Raw genomic sequence first — 16859 nt, 5'->3', positions numbered from 1 at the left:
GAGACCTTGTCACAAACAAAAACAAAACAACAAAAATCCAGTAAAAATTAATTTAAAAAAATTCTTAGCTTCCTATAAATATTTATACTTTTTGTATAACAGTTCTTAGGTTTGTGCTCTTTTTTATTTGCAAAAGGGTTGTGGATTTTTTATTGTTGTTTGTTTGTTTTGGAGGTGGAGACAACAGGGTGTAGGGTACAGTGATCGAGCTCCTGCCCAGAATGAGCAAGGCCATAGGTTCAATCCCAGCGTTATAGAAAAAGCCTGAAGCTTCCTCATGGTTTTCACCGTAACTATTACAAGAGTCCCCAGTGGGGATGTTGTTACTAATTATAATCTTGAATGGTGTGTGGGGTTGACTGCGCGTTAGCTTCTGTCCTCAGCATCATAGTAGCAAAGAGACTGCAGAGGACAAAAAGAGGAGCAAGTGGCCCCTGCACCAGGGCAGCTTATAGTCAGTCAGCTTGAAGAAGAGAGGCGTCCATGTTCTACCAAGTCCCTTGTTGCTGACACATCACTAAATAGTGTGGCTTTGTTTGTTTGGTTTGGTTTGGTGTGGTTGGATGCAGTTAGAGTATGTGATATAAGATATTCTTCTATAGCCAAATGTATTTTTGGTTTGCCTACCCTAAAATAGAATTATATTTTTAAAAAGTCTTTATATAGATAAATATTGGAATTGTTTTCAAATGTTGCAATTTCAGGCCAATATTAAAAAGCAGCACAAATATCCAGTTTGTGGGCACGTCAGATGCAGTGCCTTGGCAAAGTGCATGCTTGGCATGTGCAGAAAGGTTTCAAGTCCCATCATGCCTTAAAAACTGCAGCTTCTTTGTGCTGAATCAGATTTTTAAATTATCTTATGAACACTATGGTTAGAGGATTCAGGTAACCTGGAAGATGTGGTTACAATTGTAGAAATTCCATCCCAAAATAGGTTACCAAGTTATTCCTCAAATAGTCAGTGTACTTCCCAGCAGAACAAATGTCAAGTGCATATGGCACTGGATAGCCTATTATCTGCAGCCGCCTGAGGAAACAACTCTTTCTGTATGGACAGTAAAATGGCCCCTGTGGATCTTTGCTGATGAATGAGAACAGGTAAAGAAGCCACAAAGTAGATCTTAGGGATCATATTTTTAGGAGATTTAGGGTCAAAATCTTTCTTGTCCCAGCATAGAAAATTCAGTACCATCAATAGAAAAGTAACTGTTGTTAAAGGATGAAAAACTGAAAAACTGTAAAAGGATCAGGTCACTTGACCGGTTGTTACACACACACACACACACACACACACACACACACACACACACACACACTTTTTTTTTTTTAATCACTGTTTCACTGTGTAGCCCTAGCTGTCCTGGAACTTGTTGTGTAAATCAGGCTGGCTTTGAACTCAAGGAGATCTATCTTCCTGCTTCTGCCTCCTGATGGCTCCAATTTAAAAGCATAAGCCATCACTCTCAGTCATTTGCCACATCTTAGCCTTAGAAAATCATTGGCAAAACATAACTAATTCTTTGTTTAATTTTAGTGTGCTCATGGAGTGGCCGAGACGGAGTAATGAGTCATAGCTCTCAGGCACAGCTGTCCAGCAGGTAACAGTGCAAGTTTTCAAATATCCAGCTAAGTCTCGTGTGTCACAGCTGGCACAGCAGCTGTTTACACAGCGGGCTCTTACCAGGCTTCTGTAAACAGGACTGCTCACAGGAAGTACCGAGGTACAAGGAGCAGTGCTGTGTAGTCCTGGACTTCTAGGAATGCTTTGCAAGCTTGTTCAGACATCAAAAGGGAAGAGCAGTGTCCTAATTTGAGACAGTGATTTGCCTCCTTTATATCTAATCATCTGATACTAAATTCATGTGGAAGAGGACTCATCTCTACAATCACCTAGAAATGGATATAGACTAAGTACACGTGAATACATTTGGAAATCAGTCTAAGACCAAAGCTTTCCATATCCTTGACAGAGGGGAGTGCAGTGCACAGACGCTTTGTCTGGAGGCCTTCTGGGGTTTGCCCCGTACATTGGGTTTACACAAAGATTATTTTCAGACCATTTATTATTTCTCCATCACAAACAATACTCTCCTCAAGTCTGGTCTGGCAGTAAAGTGTAGTAGATCTGTAAATCTTCAGCTTGTAAGTTTTAGAACACGTAAACTTGTTGGAAAGAATAGTGTGCAAGGTAATGTAAAATAATACTGCATTATTGCATTATTCATTCTTCTATTTTATTTTTTTATTTATTTTGTTTGTTTTGATGGTGCTGGAGATTAAACTCAGAGCCATGGATGTGCTAAGCGTGTGTTTCACCACTGAATTATGCTCCCTATAGTTTTTAAATGGAATAAATTTAAACAGGTTTAATTTACATACTTTTTTTTACAAAAATGTATGCCTATTCTAAACTTCAAATACCACAGCATCCATCTTCTAGAAGCAACCAGTTTAACATGCCCCAACTTTGTAATATTTCTGCACATATAGTGTTCATTTATAATAGGTTATACTATCTGTACCATCTTTCAAACTGATTAATTATAAAATTAAATATCTTTCTGTATTGTACATCTAAGTCTTCCTTCTTATTTTATGATTTTTTTTATTTTATATGTATAAAGATTTGCTTGCATGTATGTATATGTATTACATGTGTGTCCCACACATGCAGAAGCTAGGATGTTAGATCCCCTGGAACTGGAGTAATAGTCAGTTGTGAGCTGCCAATTGGGTGCTGGGAACCAAACCTGGGTCCTGTGTGCCCTTCACTGCTGAGCTATCTCACCATCTCTCCTGGTGGACTCTTGAAAAAACGCATTCTCTATCAACTTCGGGAAAGGTGACTTATTTTCATTCCTGCATTTTAGACTCTGATCTTATTAAGCAGCAAGACTGCTGGGTCAGCACCAGCACCTTTGGTGTAGGACATGGGAATTTAGGCTTTTGGCACATCCATGGCTCTGAGTTTAATCTCCAGCACCATCCAAACAAAACAACGAGGAAGAGCCTGTTAATGCAGAGTTTCCTAGTCAGGTTAAGTCACCTCACTCACTACTCTTCCCAACCTTTAGATGTGCTAAAACTCGCAAGCTGATGATTTACAGATCTACGCTTTCCTACCGCACCAGACTTGAGAGCATTGTTGGTGATGGTGAAATAGCAAATGGTCTGGAAACAGATGGTGCGTGCCTGCTAGAAGAGGAGGTCTTCTCCCTGCAGCTGGAGTCACTGCAGTTGTGAGCCGTCTGACTTGGGTGCTGGGAACTGAACTCAGTCTTCTAGAAAAGCAGCGTGTGCTTTCCAACCTCTGAGCCAACCGGCCCCAACCTTATTTTCAAAGCAGCTATGTGGGGTGGCATTTGGCATAACTTTTCCTCAAATACAGCAAACATGCGCATATGTATACCTTTGCTCACTTGGACCATAGGACAAAGGGTGAGAAAAGGGGTTTCTAGATCAGTGCTGCCGGTTTTCTCTGATATTACTTTATACTCTGAGCAGCACTTTCTTCACAACTCCCAAAACTAGTTATCAGTCCTTTTTATTGTTGTCAGCGTTGATAGGCCAAACTGATACTTATATGGCTTTTTGTTTAGTTGTTTTTGTTGTGAGACAGAGTTAGTCCTGGCTAGCCTGGAACTCACGGAGTTCTATCTTCCTTTCCCTCCCAAGTGCTGGGATTAAAGGCATGTGCCACCATGCCCAGATGATACTTACTGTTTAGTTAATATTTAGTTAAATATTCATGATAGGGAGCATCTTTTTTATGCTATGAGGGCATTTGTGTTTTCTCTGTGAACTATGAATCTCACATCTTAGGAAGAACTTAAATAATAATTATATTATCTGCAAGCCTTCTTAAATTTTCTGACATCTTTCTCTTTTGTAATCTAGAGCCATGGAACTGTTGAGGGTAAAAGGTCAGAGATCTTGGTCTGTTGGACTGTCTGTGGCTGACCTGGTGGACACTATTGTAAATAATAAAAAGAAAGTGCATTCTGTATCAACTCTAGCAAAGGTAACTTATTTTCATTCATGTATTTTAGACTTTAGTGTCTTTGGTAGTAATCCTGTAACAGAAGCAGGACCGCGGTGTCAGCACCAGCAGCTTTGGTGTGAGAAAGTCTTGAGTTGCTTTGCTGTGGGAAATCGGCATGATCAGCTGGACCTTTCACTCCCATGTAACTTGGGGGCCTTCTCAAAGGTGTTCATATAATCAATGCTTTTCCTGGTTGTCATGTATCCCCTAGGCCAGCAAGTCACCCCAGCAGTTTTCTGCCTTTTATCAGAACATCAATTTCCCCCAAAACACAGCTAACATGAGGCATAAATGCTGGGGCAGATTTTCTTGAACACCATGAGGGAAATGCAACGTGGAAAGAAAAGTAAAATAACTTACTGTGTGTGGCTGTGCCCAGGGTCCATGCTGTCTTTCCCCAAGGACTCTACTGTCCATCTGTGGATTAGCCTCCAACCTGCTGACCACATTGCAGACAGCTAGTTAACTCCCTGCAAAGAGGGTGTCTTTGACCAGGCTCTTCCTAGCTCAGACATTTTCTGGAGCCATAACTTGAGTTTCCAAAATCAGTAAACAAATTAAGTTTAACTTGTATCACTTTGTAATAGAACTAGAAAGTCAAGGGAGAACACTTTTCATTATCTTTCCAAATTTGTTTTTATTTTTTTTTAATTAAGTATATGGCAAGGGTTGTGTGTATGAGTGCAGGTGCCCATGGCGGCTATACCTCCTGGAGCTGGAGTTATATGCAGTTTGTGAGCTGCCTGATATGGGTACTAGGAATGACTCAGGACCTCTGGAAAAGCAGTACAGACCCTTAACTGCTGAGCCATCTCTCCAGCCCCATGATTTTAATGTTTTGTGGTAATTCAGCTTTATTATAATCCCAACTTTTCATTCCAGGGATATTATGGTTTAGATAATGAAGTGTTTTTAAGTTTGCCATGCATCCTGGGAACCAGTGGAGTATCTGAAGTCATCAAAACCACAGCAGAAGACACAATGACTGAGACACTCCAAAACAGTGGGTCCTCAATCCACGATCTCCAGCAACAGCTGAAACTGTGATTCCCAAGTGCAGGCAACTGAAGGGGGAAGCTTGCTTAATTTTGCCAGCATACATAGTTTTGGAAACTTACACAACTTACTATTTGTTCTTACAAACAGCCTTTATAGTAGATAGCTTCTTAGCTAGCCTTATAATTCAAAGCCTTGAGAAGTTAGAGAATGGGAATGGTTCTAATTTCTTTTGGAGTTTTTGACATACCTACAGCAGGGATAAATATTCGTTTGCATTGTGTATCATTTTAAATTGCATGTCCTAACTTAAGGCACATCAAGCACTTTAGAGATGTTCTGAAAGAAACTCATTCCTTCAAGATTGCTGTGGACATTTTTTCTAAGCAGGGTGAGCTGAAGGTGGGATAGGCACAAATCTGTGGTAGAGATTCATGACTTTACCTGTTAATTTGCTTCTTTTGCAAGATCCAGTTGATGGTCATGGCAAAGTATTTTATTTTCCTTCTTCAAATTCACTAGCTACCAAACATTAGAAAGGATTTTAGTATGCATTTTAAATTGGTTAAATGGAATTTAAATATATGAAAAATAATGTGATTTAATTTCCAATGAGACTTCCTTTCTGAAAATTTCTATAATAACCTCTTCTTGGGCTAGAAGATCTCGAATGTATCTTAAAACTGTATTAGTAGAAAAGGAGAGATGTGTTTTTCTGTGGCCATAGATAATGAATAACAGCCAAACAGTATATTTTGAGGCCAAAATATGAAGTTTTCATAAAAAAACAAAAAAAACAAAAAAAAAAACATTGGTCTTAAGGGAGAGAGGCCTTGGTCTGCTGCTCCTGAGCAAGCCTTAGTCACCCCAGAAGTACTTCCGACTGTGCCTGGGTGGTTGGTTAGTCAGTATCTCCATGTGGGAGAGACAGCTCAGTGACTGCTGTGACACACCGATGGCACAGCTCCTATATAGTGAGCTTTTTATTTGTAGAGCCCTGACAGTGACTGGCTGAGGTCGGGACGTTTCTCTTCTTTACGGAGGAGGAAATTCAAGCTTGGTGTCTGAGACTACATGGGTTCGAAGAAGCATTGCTCACCTGCTACATTTTATAGGCATCAACAGGGTATTGGCCTCAAAGCCAAGCCGTCACAAGACACTAATTAAAGGCTTGGGATACTTTCATTCTCCTGTGGGAGTTGTTTGTTTGTTTGGTTGTTTGTTTGTTTTGTTTTGTTTTGTTTTGAGACAGGATCTTTATGTAGTCCTGGCTGTCTTGAAGTTCACTATTATAGACCAGGTTGGCCTCAAACTCATAGATCTACCTGCCTCTGCCTCCCCAGTGCTGGGATTAATGGCATGCAATACCACACCCAGCTATATTTTTGAAAATATTTTTTACAAAGATTGATTAGCCTGACCCCCAGAGACTCAACAGATAACAGAGGTGGTATGTGCCGAAGACAAAGTTTATTTATTTAGTCATTCAGCCAGTGGTTATTAGGAACTTCTCACAAAGGAAGCTTTATTGGAAAACATGCCCAGATTAGGGACAAGCCTTGCTGGTACTTCCAGATTAGCAGGGGAACACAGTAACAAAATATCATGTTTGGTGTTGCTTTTACTGGTCTTTTGTATGAGATAGGAAAGTAAAGCTGAAACAATCATTTCTTATGTGTTTTAAAGTAGTATTTCCTAATAGATGATAACTAATTAGAAATTTAGTAATTCCTAAAATCGGATTTCTTTCTCTTTGTTTTGTTTTTTGACACAGGGTTTCCTCTGGATAACCACTTTGGCTATTCTAGAGCTCACTCTGTAGACCAGGCTGGCCTTGAACTCACAGAGATCCGCCAGCCTCTGCCTCTCAAGTGCTGAGATTAAAGGTGTGCACCACCGCCACCTGGTTCTCTTCATTTGTTTTTGAGACTAGTCTCAAACTCTCAGCAATCGTCCTACCTAAGCCTCATGAGTACTGGCTACCTTTCCCAGCAACGATTTTTGTTTTGTTGTGTTATGTTTGTGGGGATCTAACCCAGGATCTGATGCGTGCTAGGCAAGTATTCCACCATTGTGGTTCATCCATAACCTAGTTTCTAAAATCTAATAACTCTCTTGAACAATAAACCAACTGCAGGTATTGTAACGATGAACTACCAAGAACTATGTTAATTATAGAAAGCAATGTCAATACAACAGATATTACTGAACACTCACTGTTATTCCAAGTATTTTGTTAGAGTTTGACCTCAACCTCAAAAGGTCATAATATAGAAGTCATTTTCTGTATCACGCATTTCCTTTAGTTAAGTAGCAATCATTAAGTTCCTTGTAAGTCAGGTGGTACTTTATTTTGATTTGGTGATTATTTAACAATCACAGGGTTTCTGTCTGGTAACTTTCATTTTCTCCAAAATTTTTAATGGTTTAGACAGTGTTGACTTGATTAACCTATATATTGTATCAGTCTCAAAACCAGAGGGAAATATACAGTGTTTGTGAATACTCTGCAGTAGTGCTCATTTCCTAGATAATATCTACTATCTGATACATTTCAATCAATTTATCAATTATACGTCAAATTATAAATCCTGTTGTTTTTAACCCCATTATGTTCTGAAATTCAGGCTTTTGTGAAAAACTAGTGAAATATTTATTTCCTCATTTAAAAAACACTATGTTAAGTAAAATGTTTTTTTCTTCTTGCCATCTGACAAAGAGGGAGAAACTTTCATTTTTCTAAAATCATGTGGTACTTCATGGTTTTTATTGGGACCTAGGTTAAAATGCTTTTTGGTACTGTAACATATAATTTTCGTTTTCCAATTTACATTGTTTTCCTTAAATATAAAAAATAATGAACAAAATAAACTTTGATTTTAAAAGGACCATATGATGTCTGATTAAATGAAAGAAAATACATTCAGATTAAAGAGGTTTTTTTTCATGTTCTTCTCAGAGCGCCCATGTCCATTCATTCAAGTGACTTAAGTACAAAATGAAGAAAATTACCTTTATCAGTTGTTTCCAAATTTTAAAATATATATTTTAGAAAACTTTTGAAACAGGATAATGTTATATAGCCTATGCAGGACTTGATCTTTTTATTTTCTTGCCTCAGCCTCCCAAGGACTTTAATTATAAATTACAGATACCACACCTAGTTAAGAAAACTTCTAAAGCAGTGTGTTGCTTAGCACTCCAATTCATAGAAACAGTTGTCCTGTTAAAGGCATTTCTAAGTAAGCTATAACTTTAGGAACAATTTAAAATCGTGCTTTTTGAGTATTTTAAAGACATGGGGGGGGGGGTCAGTGTCCTCCTCCATCACTCTCGTCCTGTTCTTTGAAGCACGGTCTCCTCCTGAACCTGGGACTCACATCTTTACCAAGCTGGATGCCAGCAAGCCCAGAGATCCTTCTTCACCTCTCTTGAAGCCAGTGCTGTAGATATTACAGGTGTGGGTAGGAATGTCCTGTGAGGTCTGAACTCTGGCCCTCATACTTGTAGAGCAAGTGCTTTTAACCACTAACCATCTCTCCAGCTCCCAAGGATGCTTTTAAACAACCCGGAAATAGTGGGTACAGCAGGATAGACTGAGGTTTGACTAGAGCTCACTCAACTTGGCTGATGTTACCTGTTGGGATGGGCTATGTTGACAGATTTCACTCCCCTTCACTCTCGCCTCTTTCATCCATGGCCTTTGGCTTAGAAGAGAATTGATACCATTGCACTATATACTAAGATCATTCAGATGTGTCATCTTTCACTACTGTCTATTCTAGGCAGTACTTTAAATGACTGTGCTTATAAAATTAATAAGAATAAATGGTTGATATGTCACTAACAGTTTTTTTAAAGATTATTTTATGGGCATAAGTGTTTTGCCTGCATTGTATGTATGTGCACCACCTACATGCCTGGTGCCCCTGTAACTGGGAGCCTAAACCTAACCTTCTGCCAGAGCAACAAGTGCGCTTAGCTGCTGAGCCTCTCTTCAGCCCCTATAACAAGCTTGTTTTGTTTTGTTTTTTTTTTTTGGAAACAGAAGTTCAGTTGAGCTCAAATACCATCTCTTGCATTCTACAAGGTAATTAAGATGTGAAAATAGAGGCTGGGCAGTGGTGGCACACGCCTTTAATCCCAGCACTCGGGAGGCAGAGCCAGGCGGATCTCTGTGAGTTCGAGGCCAGCCTGGTCTACAGAGCGAGATCCAGGACAGGAACAAAAACTATGCAAGACAAGGATTGGGCTGTGCTCCACCTGTAACCGTAACTACAAATGGCTCTATACTGCCTGTCCAAGGTATGACCACCTTGTTAAGACCACCTTTCAACCACATCTTTGTTTCACAAAAGATTGTTATGACCAATTTATTATGCTCTGCTTCTGTAACCCTGCCTATTTGCCTGCCAGATCCCCCATTTGGAAACCTCTTACCCCTAAGATGTGAAAACCCTTATTTTGCACGTGTCCAATGTTGTCCTCTTGAACCCCTGCCATAGGGGAAGGTAGCCAGTATACACAAATGAAAAACCCTGCTTTGCTGGCTTCAACTAATTTGGCCATGATGATTTGCATTGGTGGTCTTTCTCCTTGCATCTTTGGGATTAACACTGGAGAGATGGCTCAGAAGTTCAAAGGGGAAAATTCTTTTTAATTTGAAAATAAGCCTGCTCTCAAGGATCTGCAAGGCAGCCTGCAGCCTGTGTTTATCATTATGGTGGGTGCACAGGAATTATTAGGGAAAAGTAATTAAAAGTAAATTAGCCGGGCAGTGGTGGCGCACGCCTTTAATGCCAGCACTCCGGAGGCAGAGGCAGGTGGATCTCTGTGAGTTCGAGGCCAGCCTGGTCTACAGAGCGAGATCCAGGAAAGGCGCAAAGCTACACAGAGAAACCCTGTCTCAAAAACCATAAAAAGAAAAAAAAAAAGTAACTTAACAAATACGCATGTGATACATCAAGAGGGGTCTAAAGCAACTCCCGCGGCCAGAATGTCCACAAGCTAGTCAAGCGAGTGGCGGGGACCTCGGCGGACCTCGGCATTCCCCTGGCCGGCTGGCAACTGTGGGAACTGCTAAAAAACCCCAAGCCCAACCTCAAGCCGCAGAGCGGCGTCCCCGGAAGTGACGCGCGGGAAGCGGAAGCACGGCGCGCCGGCTTCCTGCTTGGCGGGGGCGGGGCGGCGGCGATTGTCTGGCGGCCTGGGGCGGCCCCGTGGCGCTGACCCTCTGCCTGCGGGGACGGAGGCGCGCGCCATGGCGGTGTCCGAGAGTCAGCTGAAGAAGATGATGTCCAAGGTGAGCCCGCTCCCTAACGGGCGGCCCCGTGGGCTGGGTGAGGCCGCCTTCCCTCCGCGGAGCGGCCCTTCCCGCCTTCGCCTCCATAAACAAAAGCGGGGTCGTGCCTGGCGCGGCCACTGCTGTTCGCCCGGCGCTGCTTGCGGTCCTGAGCGGCCCTGCCGTCGCCTTGTCCTACGGGCCGGAGGCTGGCCCTGCTCAGATCCGGTCCCCGCACGCCTCTCCCCGGCCCGGCCTGGTCCGCCGGAGCTCGGCAACTGTTGGTGCAATTGGCTCGCTGAAGTAGAGCGGCCAGAAAATCTAGAATGCCAGCCCCTCCCCACTCTGGAGAACTCTGCAATTCCGTGTCATTGCATGCATTAACTGTGATTAACTCAGTTGTTTGCTTGTTTACTTTGAGTTGAACTTAAAATTCTTCACTGCTTGAGTAGTGTTGTGGGTTTTTACTTTCAATTTTTAAAAGGGCTTTTGCATATTTCTTAGTTTGATGATCACACGGGGCACCTGACTCCACAATGCCTTTTATAATTTGCCACATTTAATTGGAATAAAATCTTTGTAATGTAGTTGAGCCCTAACTTCTCCAGTTCTTCGAGTTGGCTTTGATACTTTTATCAAAGCAAGAAGGATAGAGATCGTAGATTTAAGAGGTTTCCAGTTTACAAGGAAACACGAATAAGCAGGGCGTGGTGGTGCAGGCCTTTAGTCCCAGCACTCCAGAGGCAGAGGCAGACAGATTGTGAGTTCCAGACCAGCCTGGGATATATAGACCCTGTTTCAAAGCAAACAAAACATTATGTTTAAAAAAACAAACACCTGGTAAAAATAGACTTTTTCTAGTAAATTCATACCCATATTCCTTGAAGACCAAACCTCTGTGTCTTCCTTGTCTAACCATATCTTTTAGGCGTCTTGATTCTTTTTTCCCCGTAGTTATCCCTAATAACAGTGGGGCTAGATCCGGTTAAGGTCTGTCTAGTAACGTTATCTTCATTTCTTTATCAAAGCTCCAGTTAAACTTTTAGAGTAGTAGTTCTCAACCTTCCCAATGCTTCGACCCAATACAGTTCCGCATGGCGAACACCAACCATATAATTATTTCATTGTGACTTCAGTAATTTTGCTACTGGCTCGTTTGTAAATATCTGTTTTCCAGTGGTCTTAGGTGACCCTTAGAAGGGTCATTTGACAACCCCCAGGGGTCGTGACCCACAGGTAGAGAACCATTGTTTTAGAGGACCCTGATGTAGTAGCCCATTAACTTCATCTGATTGGAGAATCTCTACTCTTATCGAGATATTCTGGCCCATGCAGAGAAAGAGAGTTTAATATTACTACATATCATTTTTTTTCCTTTGACCTTTATCTTAGCTCCTATCCTATACAGGTTTTCATTAACATTGGTTGTTATTTTATCAATTAAGTATATTTCTACTGTTAGTCTATCTTGCTTTATACTTTATTCACACCAGCAACCTTCTGTTTTTATGTACAATATTTTGTTTACAAATAAAAGACGAGTCACTACTAGCTGGGTAGATGAAAGTGGTCACATTAAAAGTTGCTATTGAAGCCAGATGGTGGTGGCACACGCCTTTGATCCCAGCACTCGGGAGGCAGAGCCAGGTGGATCTCTGTGAGTTTGAGGCCAGCCTGGTCTCCAAAGTGAGTTCCAGGAAAGGCGCAAAGCTACACAGAGAAACCCTGTCTCGAAAAACAAAAACAAACAAAAAGATATTTTGGGTTGGGGATTTAGCTTAGCGGTAGAGCGCTTGTTAAGCGCAAGGCCCTGGACTCTGTCCTCAGCTTAAAAAAAAAAAAAAAAAAAAGGTTGCTATTGAGCTGAAAATGGTGGCGCACAACTTTATTGATTGGAAGGTAAAGGCAGGCAAATCTGAGTTGGAGGCCAGCCTGGTCTTCATAGTGAGACCCTGCCTCAAAAAAAAAGGTGTTATTGTACCATAAATTTTGGGATACAACAGTGTGAACAAGTAGACTAAAGGCTAAAATTGTACTCCTGAACTTAATTACAAAGAAGCCAATAACTATCAAAATCATGATGAAAAGCTGATAACAGCTTTGGAGGAAAGAAAGCAAAGCAGGAAGACATAGGCAAGGCTACAGTTTTCTGCCAGATAGCAGGGGAGAAGTGCCGTTTGAGCAGGACACCTGACAGTAAAAGGAAACGAGCTTTGGAGCAGTCTGGGTGAGAGCATTCTAGGAAGAAGGAAAAGCAAGTACAGAGTCTCGAAGCAGAAGTCTGTATCGGTGATACGGGAGATTTGGAGAAACTTGCAGGCCAGTGTAAGGACTTCAGCATTTGATTGGATTATGATAGGAAATAATTGAAGGTTTTTTTTAATTATGTATATGGAGCCAGATGTAGTGGCCCACACCTTTAATAGCAGGTCTCTGTGAGTTCAAGGCCAGACAAAGCTACAAGATGAGATGCTTGTCACTGCCCCCCAAAAAAAGCATACGTTTGTGTATGTGCACATGAATACAGGTGCACACAGAGGCCACAAGTATTGGATCCCTCTGGAGCTAGAGTTACAGGTATTTGTGAACCACCTAAGCATGAGTACTAGAAACTAAACTCTGGTCCTCCTCAAGGTGCCTTTAACCACTAAGCCATGTCTCTAGCTCTAGCCAGATCCACCTGCCTCTGCCACTGAGACTAAAGGCATGAGCTACAACACCCAGCCCAGTTGATGTAAAGTGTAACGGGGCTGCTTGGGTGCTCTGTTGAGACTATAGAGTGGAAGTGAGACAATGCCTGCTGCTGCTGCTTAGACCATGGATATAACTATGAAGGTAGAAGTCTGATTCTGGAGGTAGATGTATATATACATTTATTAAAGGATTTATTTTTGAGTATACATCTGTCTGTCTGTATGTGTATGGACATGTGGATGCCCACAGAAGCCAGAAGAAGGCGTTGGATCCACTGGAGCTGGAGTTATAGGCAGTTCTGAGTCTCCCAGTGTGAGTCTTGGGAACTGAACTTGGTTCTTTTGCAAAAGGAGCAAGTGCCCTTAGCCACTAAGCCACTAAGATTCTGGATACATTTTGAAGGTATTGTTGAGGGGATTTGCTGTGGATTGAGAGAGAGATGCTCAAGGATAACTTCCAAGGTTTGGTACAGCTGCAAGAGTTAGGATGTGAGAAGAATAAACTTGGGAGGATGCTAAGGAGTTTTGTTCCCAATCAGTTTAACATTCATTAGATACACAGCTGTCAAAATGGTAACTGGATATACACAGTACTCCCTCTTCCTCTCCCTACAGGCAGTACATTCCAAGACAAAGCAGATATAATGAACCAGTATATGTTGTGCTCTTTCCTATGCATGCATCCTATGAGAAAATTTAACTTACAAGTTAATTACAGTAAGAGGTTAATGATAATAAATGTAACAAGATAGACCTGTTATACAGTATATTCTAATAAAATTTCTGATATTACTACTCTTGAACTTCAGGCCCATTGAGTAAAATAGTTCTTTGAACACAAGCACTGGGACAGTTGACCTTAGGCCTGCCAGTCACTAATAGGTGGGGTAGCCTATAATATAGTGTGGATATGCTGGATAAAGAGATGACTCACTTCCTGGCAGGACAGTAGGATTGGAGATTTCATCAAGATGCCATACTACTTAGAAATGCAATTTAGCTAGGTGGTGGTGGTGTACACCTTTGATTCCAGAAGTTGGAAGCAGAGGCAGGTGGATCTCTGAGTTCAAGGCCAGCCTGGTCTACAGATCAAGTTTCAGAATATCCAGGGCTACACAGAGAAACCCTGTCTTAAGAGGAAAAAGAAAGAAAGGAAGGAAGGAAGGAAGAAAGAAAAAGAAAATTCAGTTTAACTTATATGAATTATTTATTTCTAGAATTTTCTGTTAAATATTTGGGGATTGAGTTTGACCATGGATCACTGAAGAAAGGGCTACTACATGTGTCTGGTGTTTATGGAAGAGGTTCAGAATGAAAGCTTTTTTTTTTTTTTTTTAAAGATGTACATCTGTGTATTGGTGCACATACGCCAAGGCAAGCATTTGAAGGTCAAAAGACAAGCCACTGAAGTCAGTATTCTCCTTTCATGGATTCTAAGGATCAAACATGGGTAGTAAGCTTGGCCAGTAAGCTGCTTTACTTACTGAGCCATCTTGCCAGCCATATATATATATATATGTATATATATATATATATATATATATATATATATATATATGTATATGTAATGTGGGGGTTTTAACATATTTGAAAAGACAAGAGAGAACACCGAAGAAGTGAAACTAGATGAAGAAGGTAAAGGAGTGAGTCCTGTGGCTCAATAATAATCACTAGCAGGAGAGAAACAACAAAGAGGATGAGAAGGAAGCCAAGCTTGATACTTTAAAAACCAAATGAAGATAGTAGGTTTTTTTTGTTTTGTTTTTGTTTTTGTTCTTTTTACTTTTTCGTTATATTTGTGTGCGTGTGTGTGTGCACTTACACTTGCAATGATGAGCATATGGACATGAGAATATAACTTGCAGGAGTCTGTTCCTTCTTTCTACCCTGGGGGTCTTGGATTGGATTCAGATTTTCAGGCCTTTACCTGCTGAGCCAGCTGTCTTACCAACCCATGAACACATTTTAAGAGGAAGAAATCAATTTGGTCAGATACCACTTATAAATAAAATGAAGACAGAATTGGGCATGGTACACCATATAGCAGGCATTGGTGAGTTTCATAAGCAGTTTTGATGAAGGCTGATGTTGCTGAGGCAAAAATCATAGAAGCTCCTTTGAGACCTCTTTTCACATCACAAAATATCCTACAAGCTTTGCCTTCAGACATATCCATATCTGGTCACATCTCACTGTCTCCATGGTAGAATGTCCAAAATTGCAGTAGGATTAAAGAGAATCATTCTAGACATTAAACAGTGATTGCTGACACCACAAGAATACCCAGACACATGTTTCTTCCCAGTGAAGAAGCATGACCAACCATCTCTGCAATGGACTCGCTAAAGAGAGGAGATAAAGAACATAAAAATCTTGACTATCACAAGTTTTAGATCCAAAAACTAATTCAAAGGATCATGTATGTTAAAATATACCAAGAGAATGATATGAGCAGCCAGTTACAAATAATGGGGCCTTTGATAGGTCAGATGGACAGGTTTGCAACAGACAAGTTCCATGAGTTAAAAAGGAGATGAGGCTGTCACTATCAGCTGAACACTAGGTTAAATGTGGGCTGTCCATATGATTAATATAATTTAGCAATAAAGAACCATGCCATACTGATGCTTTGCTTTCTGCTTGTTATTAGAGTCTCTGTTGGAATAGCTGATTGCTTTGCGTCTTTCCTGGAACTCACTTTGGAGACCAGGTTGGCCTCCAACTCACAGAGATCCACCTGCCTCTGCCTCCCGAGTGCTGGGATTAAAGGCGTGCACCGCCACCGCCACCGCCACCGCCACCACCACCACCACCACCACCCAGCAGCTGATTGCTTTTTATTTATGTTTTTTTCCCCTGTACTGAGAGAATTGAACCCAGGACCATAGGCATGCTGGGTAAGCTCTCTACCTCTGGGTCACATTCTCAGCAGCTGACTGCTTTTCTGCTTTTTAAGACAAGGCAATTAAGAGCTTTGCATGGATAGAGTTTGTCAACCTGTGAGGGTTAATATTATGAACAGTTAGCTCCTGCCATATGTGCCTAAACTAGTGAGCTCATTCTATAGTTGAGGAGAGACCAGTAGGGTGAGAAACAATACAGTGAGTGATTTGTTGCAACATAGTGGATATTGACAGTGAATGCTACAGTTTTGAGAATGAGTGAAGTGTGGGAAAAATTTCATTAAAAGAGAAAAATGCAGCATAGTCTTTGAGTAGCCTGTAATTCCCCAGCTTCTTTGGACTTGAGGCAGATCATTATTTTGAAGCCAGATTAGGCAACAAAAGGAAACCCCATTAAAATTTTTTTTGATAGGAACATTTTTTTAAAATGCATGCATTTTTGTCCATGCACCTTGTTTGTGCCTGGTAGCTACAGAAGCCAGAAGAAGGCATTGGCTCCCTTGGGACTGAATTACAATGTTGTGACCTGCAATGTGGATGCTGGGAATTCATCGTGGGTTCTCTGGAAGAATAACCAGTGCTCTTAAGTACAGAGCCCTTTTGATGGGGTCTTTTAACCTCGCTAAAAGTGCTGAAATAGTAGTGAGCAGCTCTAATAAGAGTTCACATAGCTGGCAGTAAAGAGATGAGAGCCCGAGGTTAATGTTAATAAGGAGTAGAAGATTCAAGAAGGCTGCAGCAAAGAAAATAGCATTTTAAGAAAATCGAGCTTGGTGGTGGTTATGTGGGCCTTTAATCTCAGAACTTGGGAGGCAGAAGCAGGTGGGTCTCTGTATAGAGCCCTGTTTCAAAAAACCAAAAAGAGAGAGAGAGAGAGAGAGAGAGAGAGAGAGAGAAAATCAAACAGTAAAGTTATGCACATTGGTTTTAAGTAAACTTTG

At 41.1% G+C, this 16859-nt stretch overlaps 2 protein-coding genes across 5 annotated transcripts in view; both read left to right on the top strand.

The window, feature by feature from the left end:
- The window catches only part of Uevld (UEV and lactate/malate dehyrogenase domains), a 36832-nt gene extending 30544 nt beyond the window's left edge, over positions 1–6288 (top strand). For all 3 annotated transcript variants that reach the window (XM_036209526.1, XM_036209535.1, XM_036166311.1), the window contains 3 exons: positions 1538–1601; positions 3901–4024; positions 4928–6288. In XM_036209526.1, the coding sequence (XP_036065419.1) occupies positions 1538–1601; positions 3901–4024; positions 4928–5092 (353 nt within the window). In that variant the 3' untranslated portion in view covers positions 5093–6288. The remainder of the gene's footprint in view (positions 1–1537; positions 1602–3900; positions 4025–4927) is intronic.
- A 3918-nt stretch (positions 6289–10206) lies between these two features.
- The window catches only part of Tsg101 (tumor susceptibility 101), a 32999-nt gene continuing 26346 nt past the window's right edge, over positions 10207–16859 (top strand). For both annotated transcript variants that reach the window (XM_036203270.1, XM_036203262.1), the window contains exon 1: positions 10207–10343. In XM_036203270.1, the coding sequence (XP_036059163.1) occupies positions 10302–10343 (42 nt within the window). In that variant the 5' untranslated portion in view covers positions 10207–10301. The remainder of the gene's footprint in view (positions 10344–16859) is intronic.

The sequence above is a fragment of the Onychomys torridus genome, chromosome 1, assembly GCF_903995425.1.
Source record: "Onychomys torridus chromosome 1, mOncTor1.1, whole genome shotgun sequence".
Lineage (NCBI taxonomy): Eukaryota > Metazoa > Chordata > Mammalia > Rodentia > Cricetidae > Onychomys > Onychomys torridus.
The sequence above is the reverse complement of the archived record's forward strand: the minus strand, read 5'-3'. Positions and strand labels throughout refer to the sequence as shown.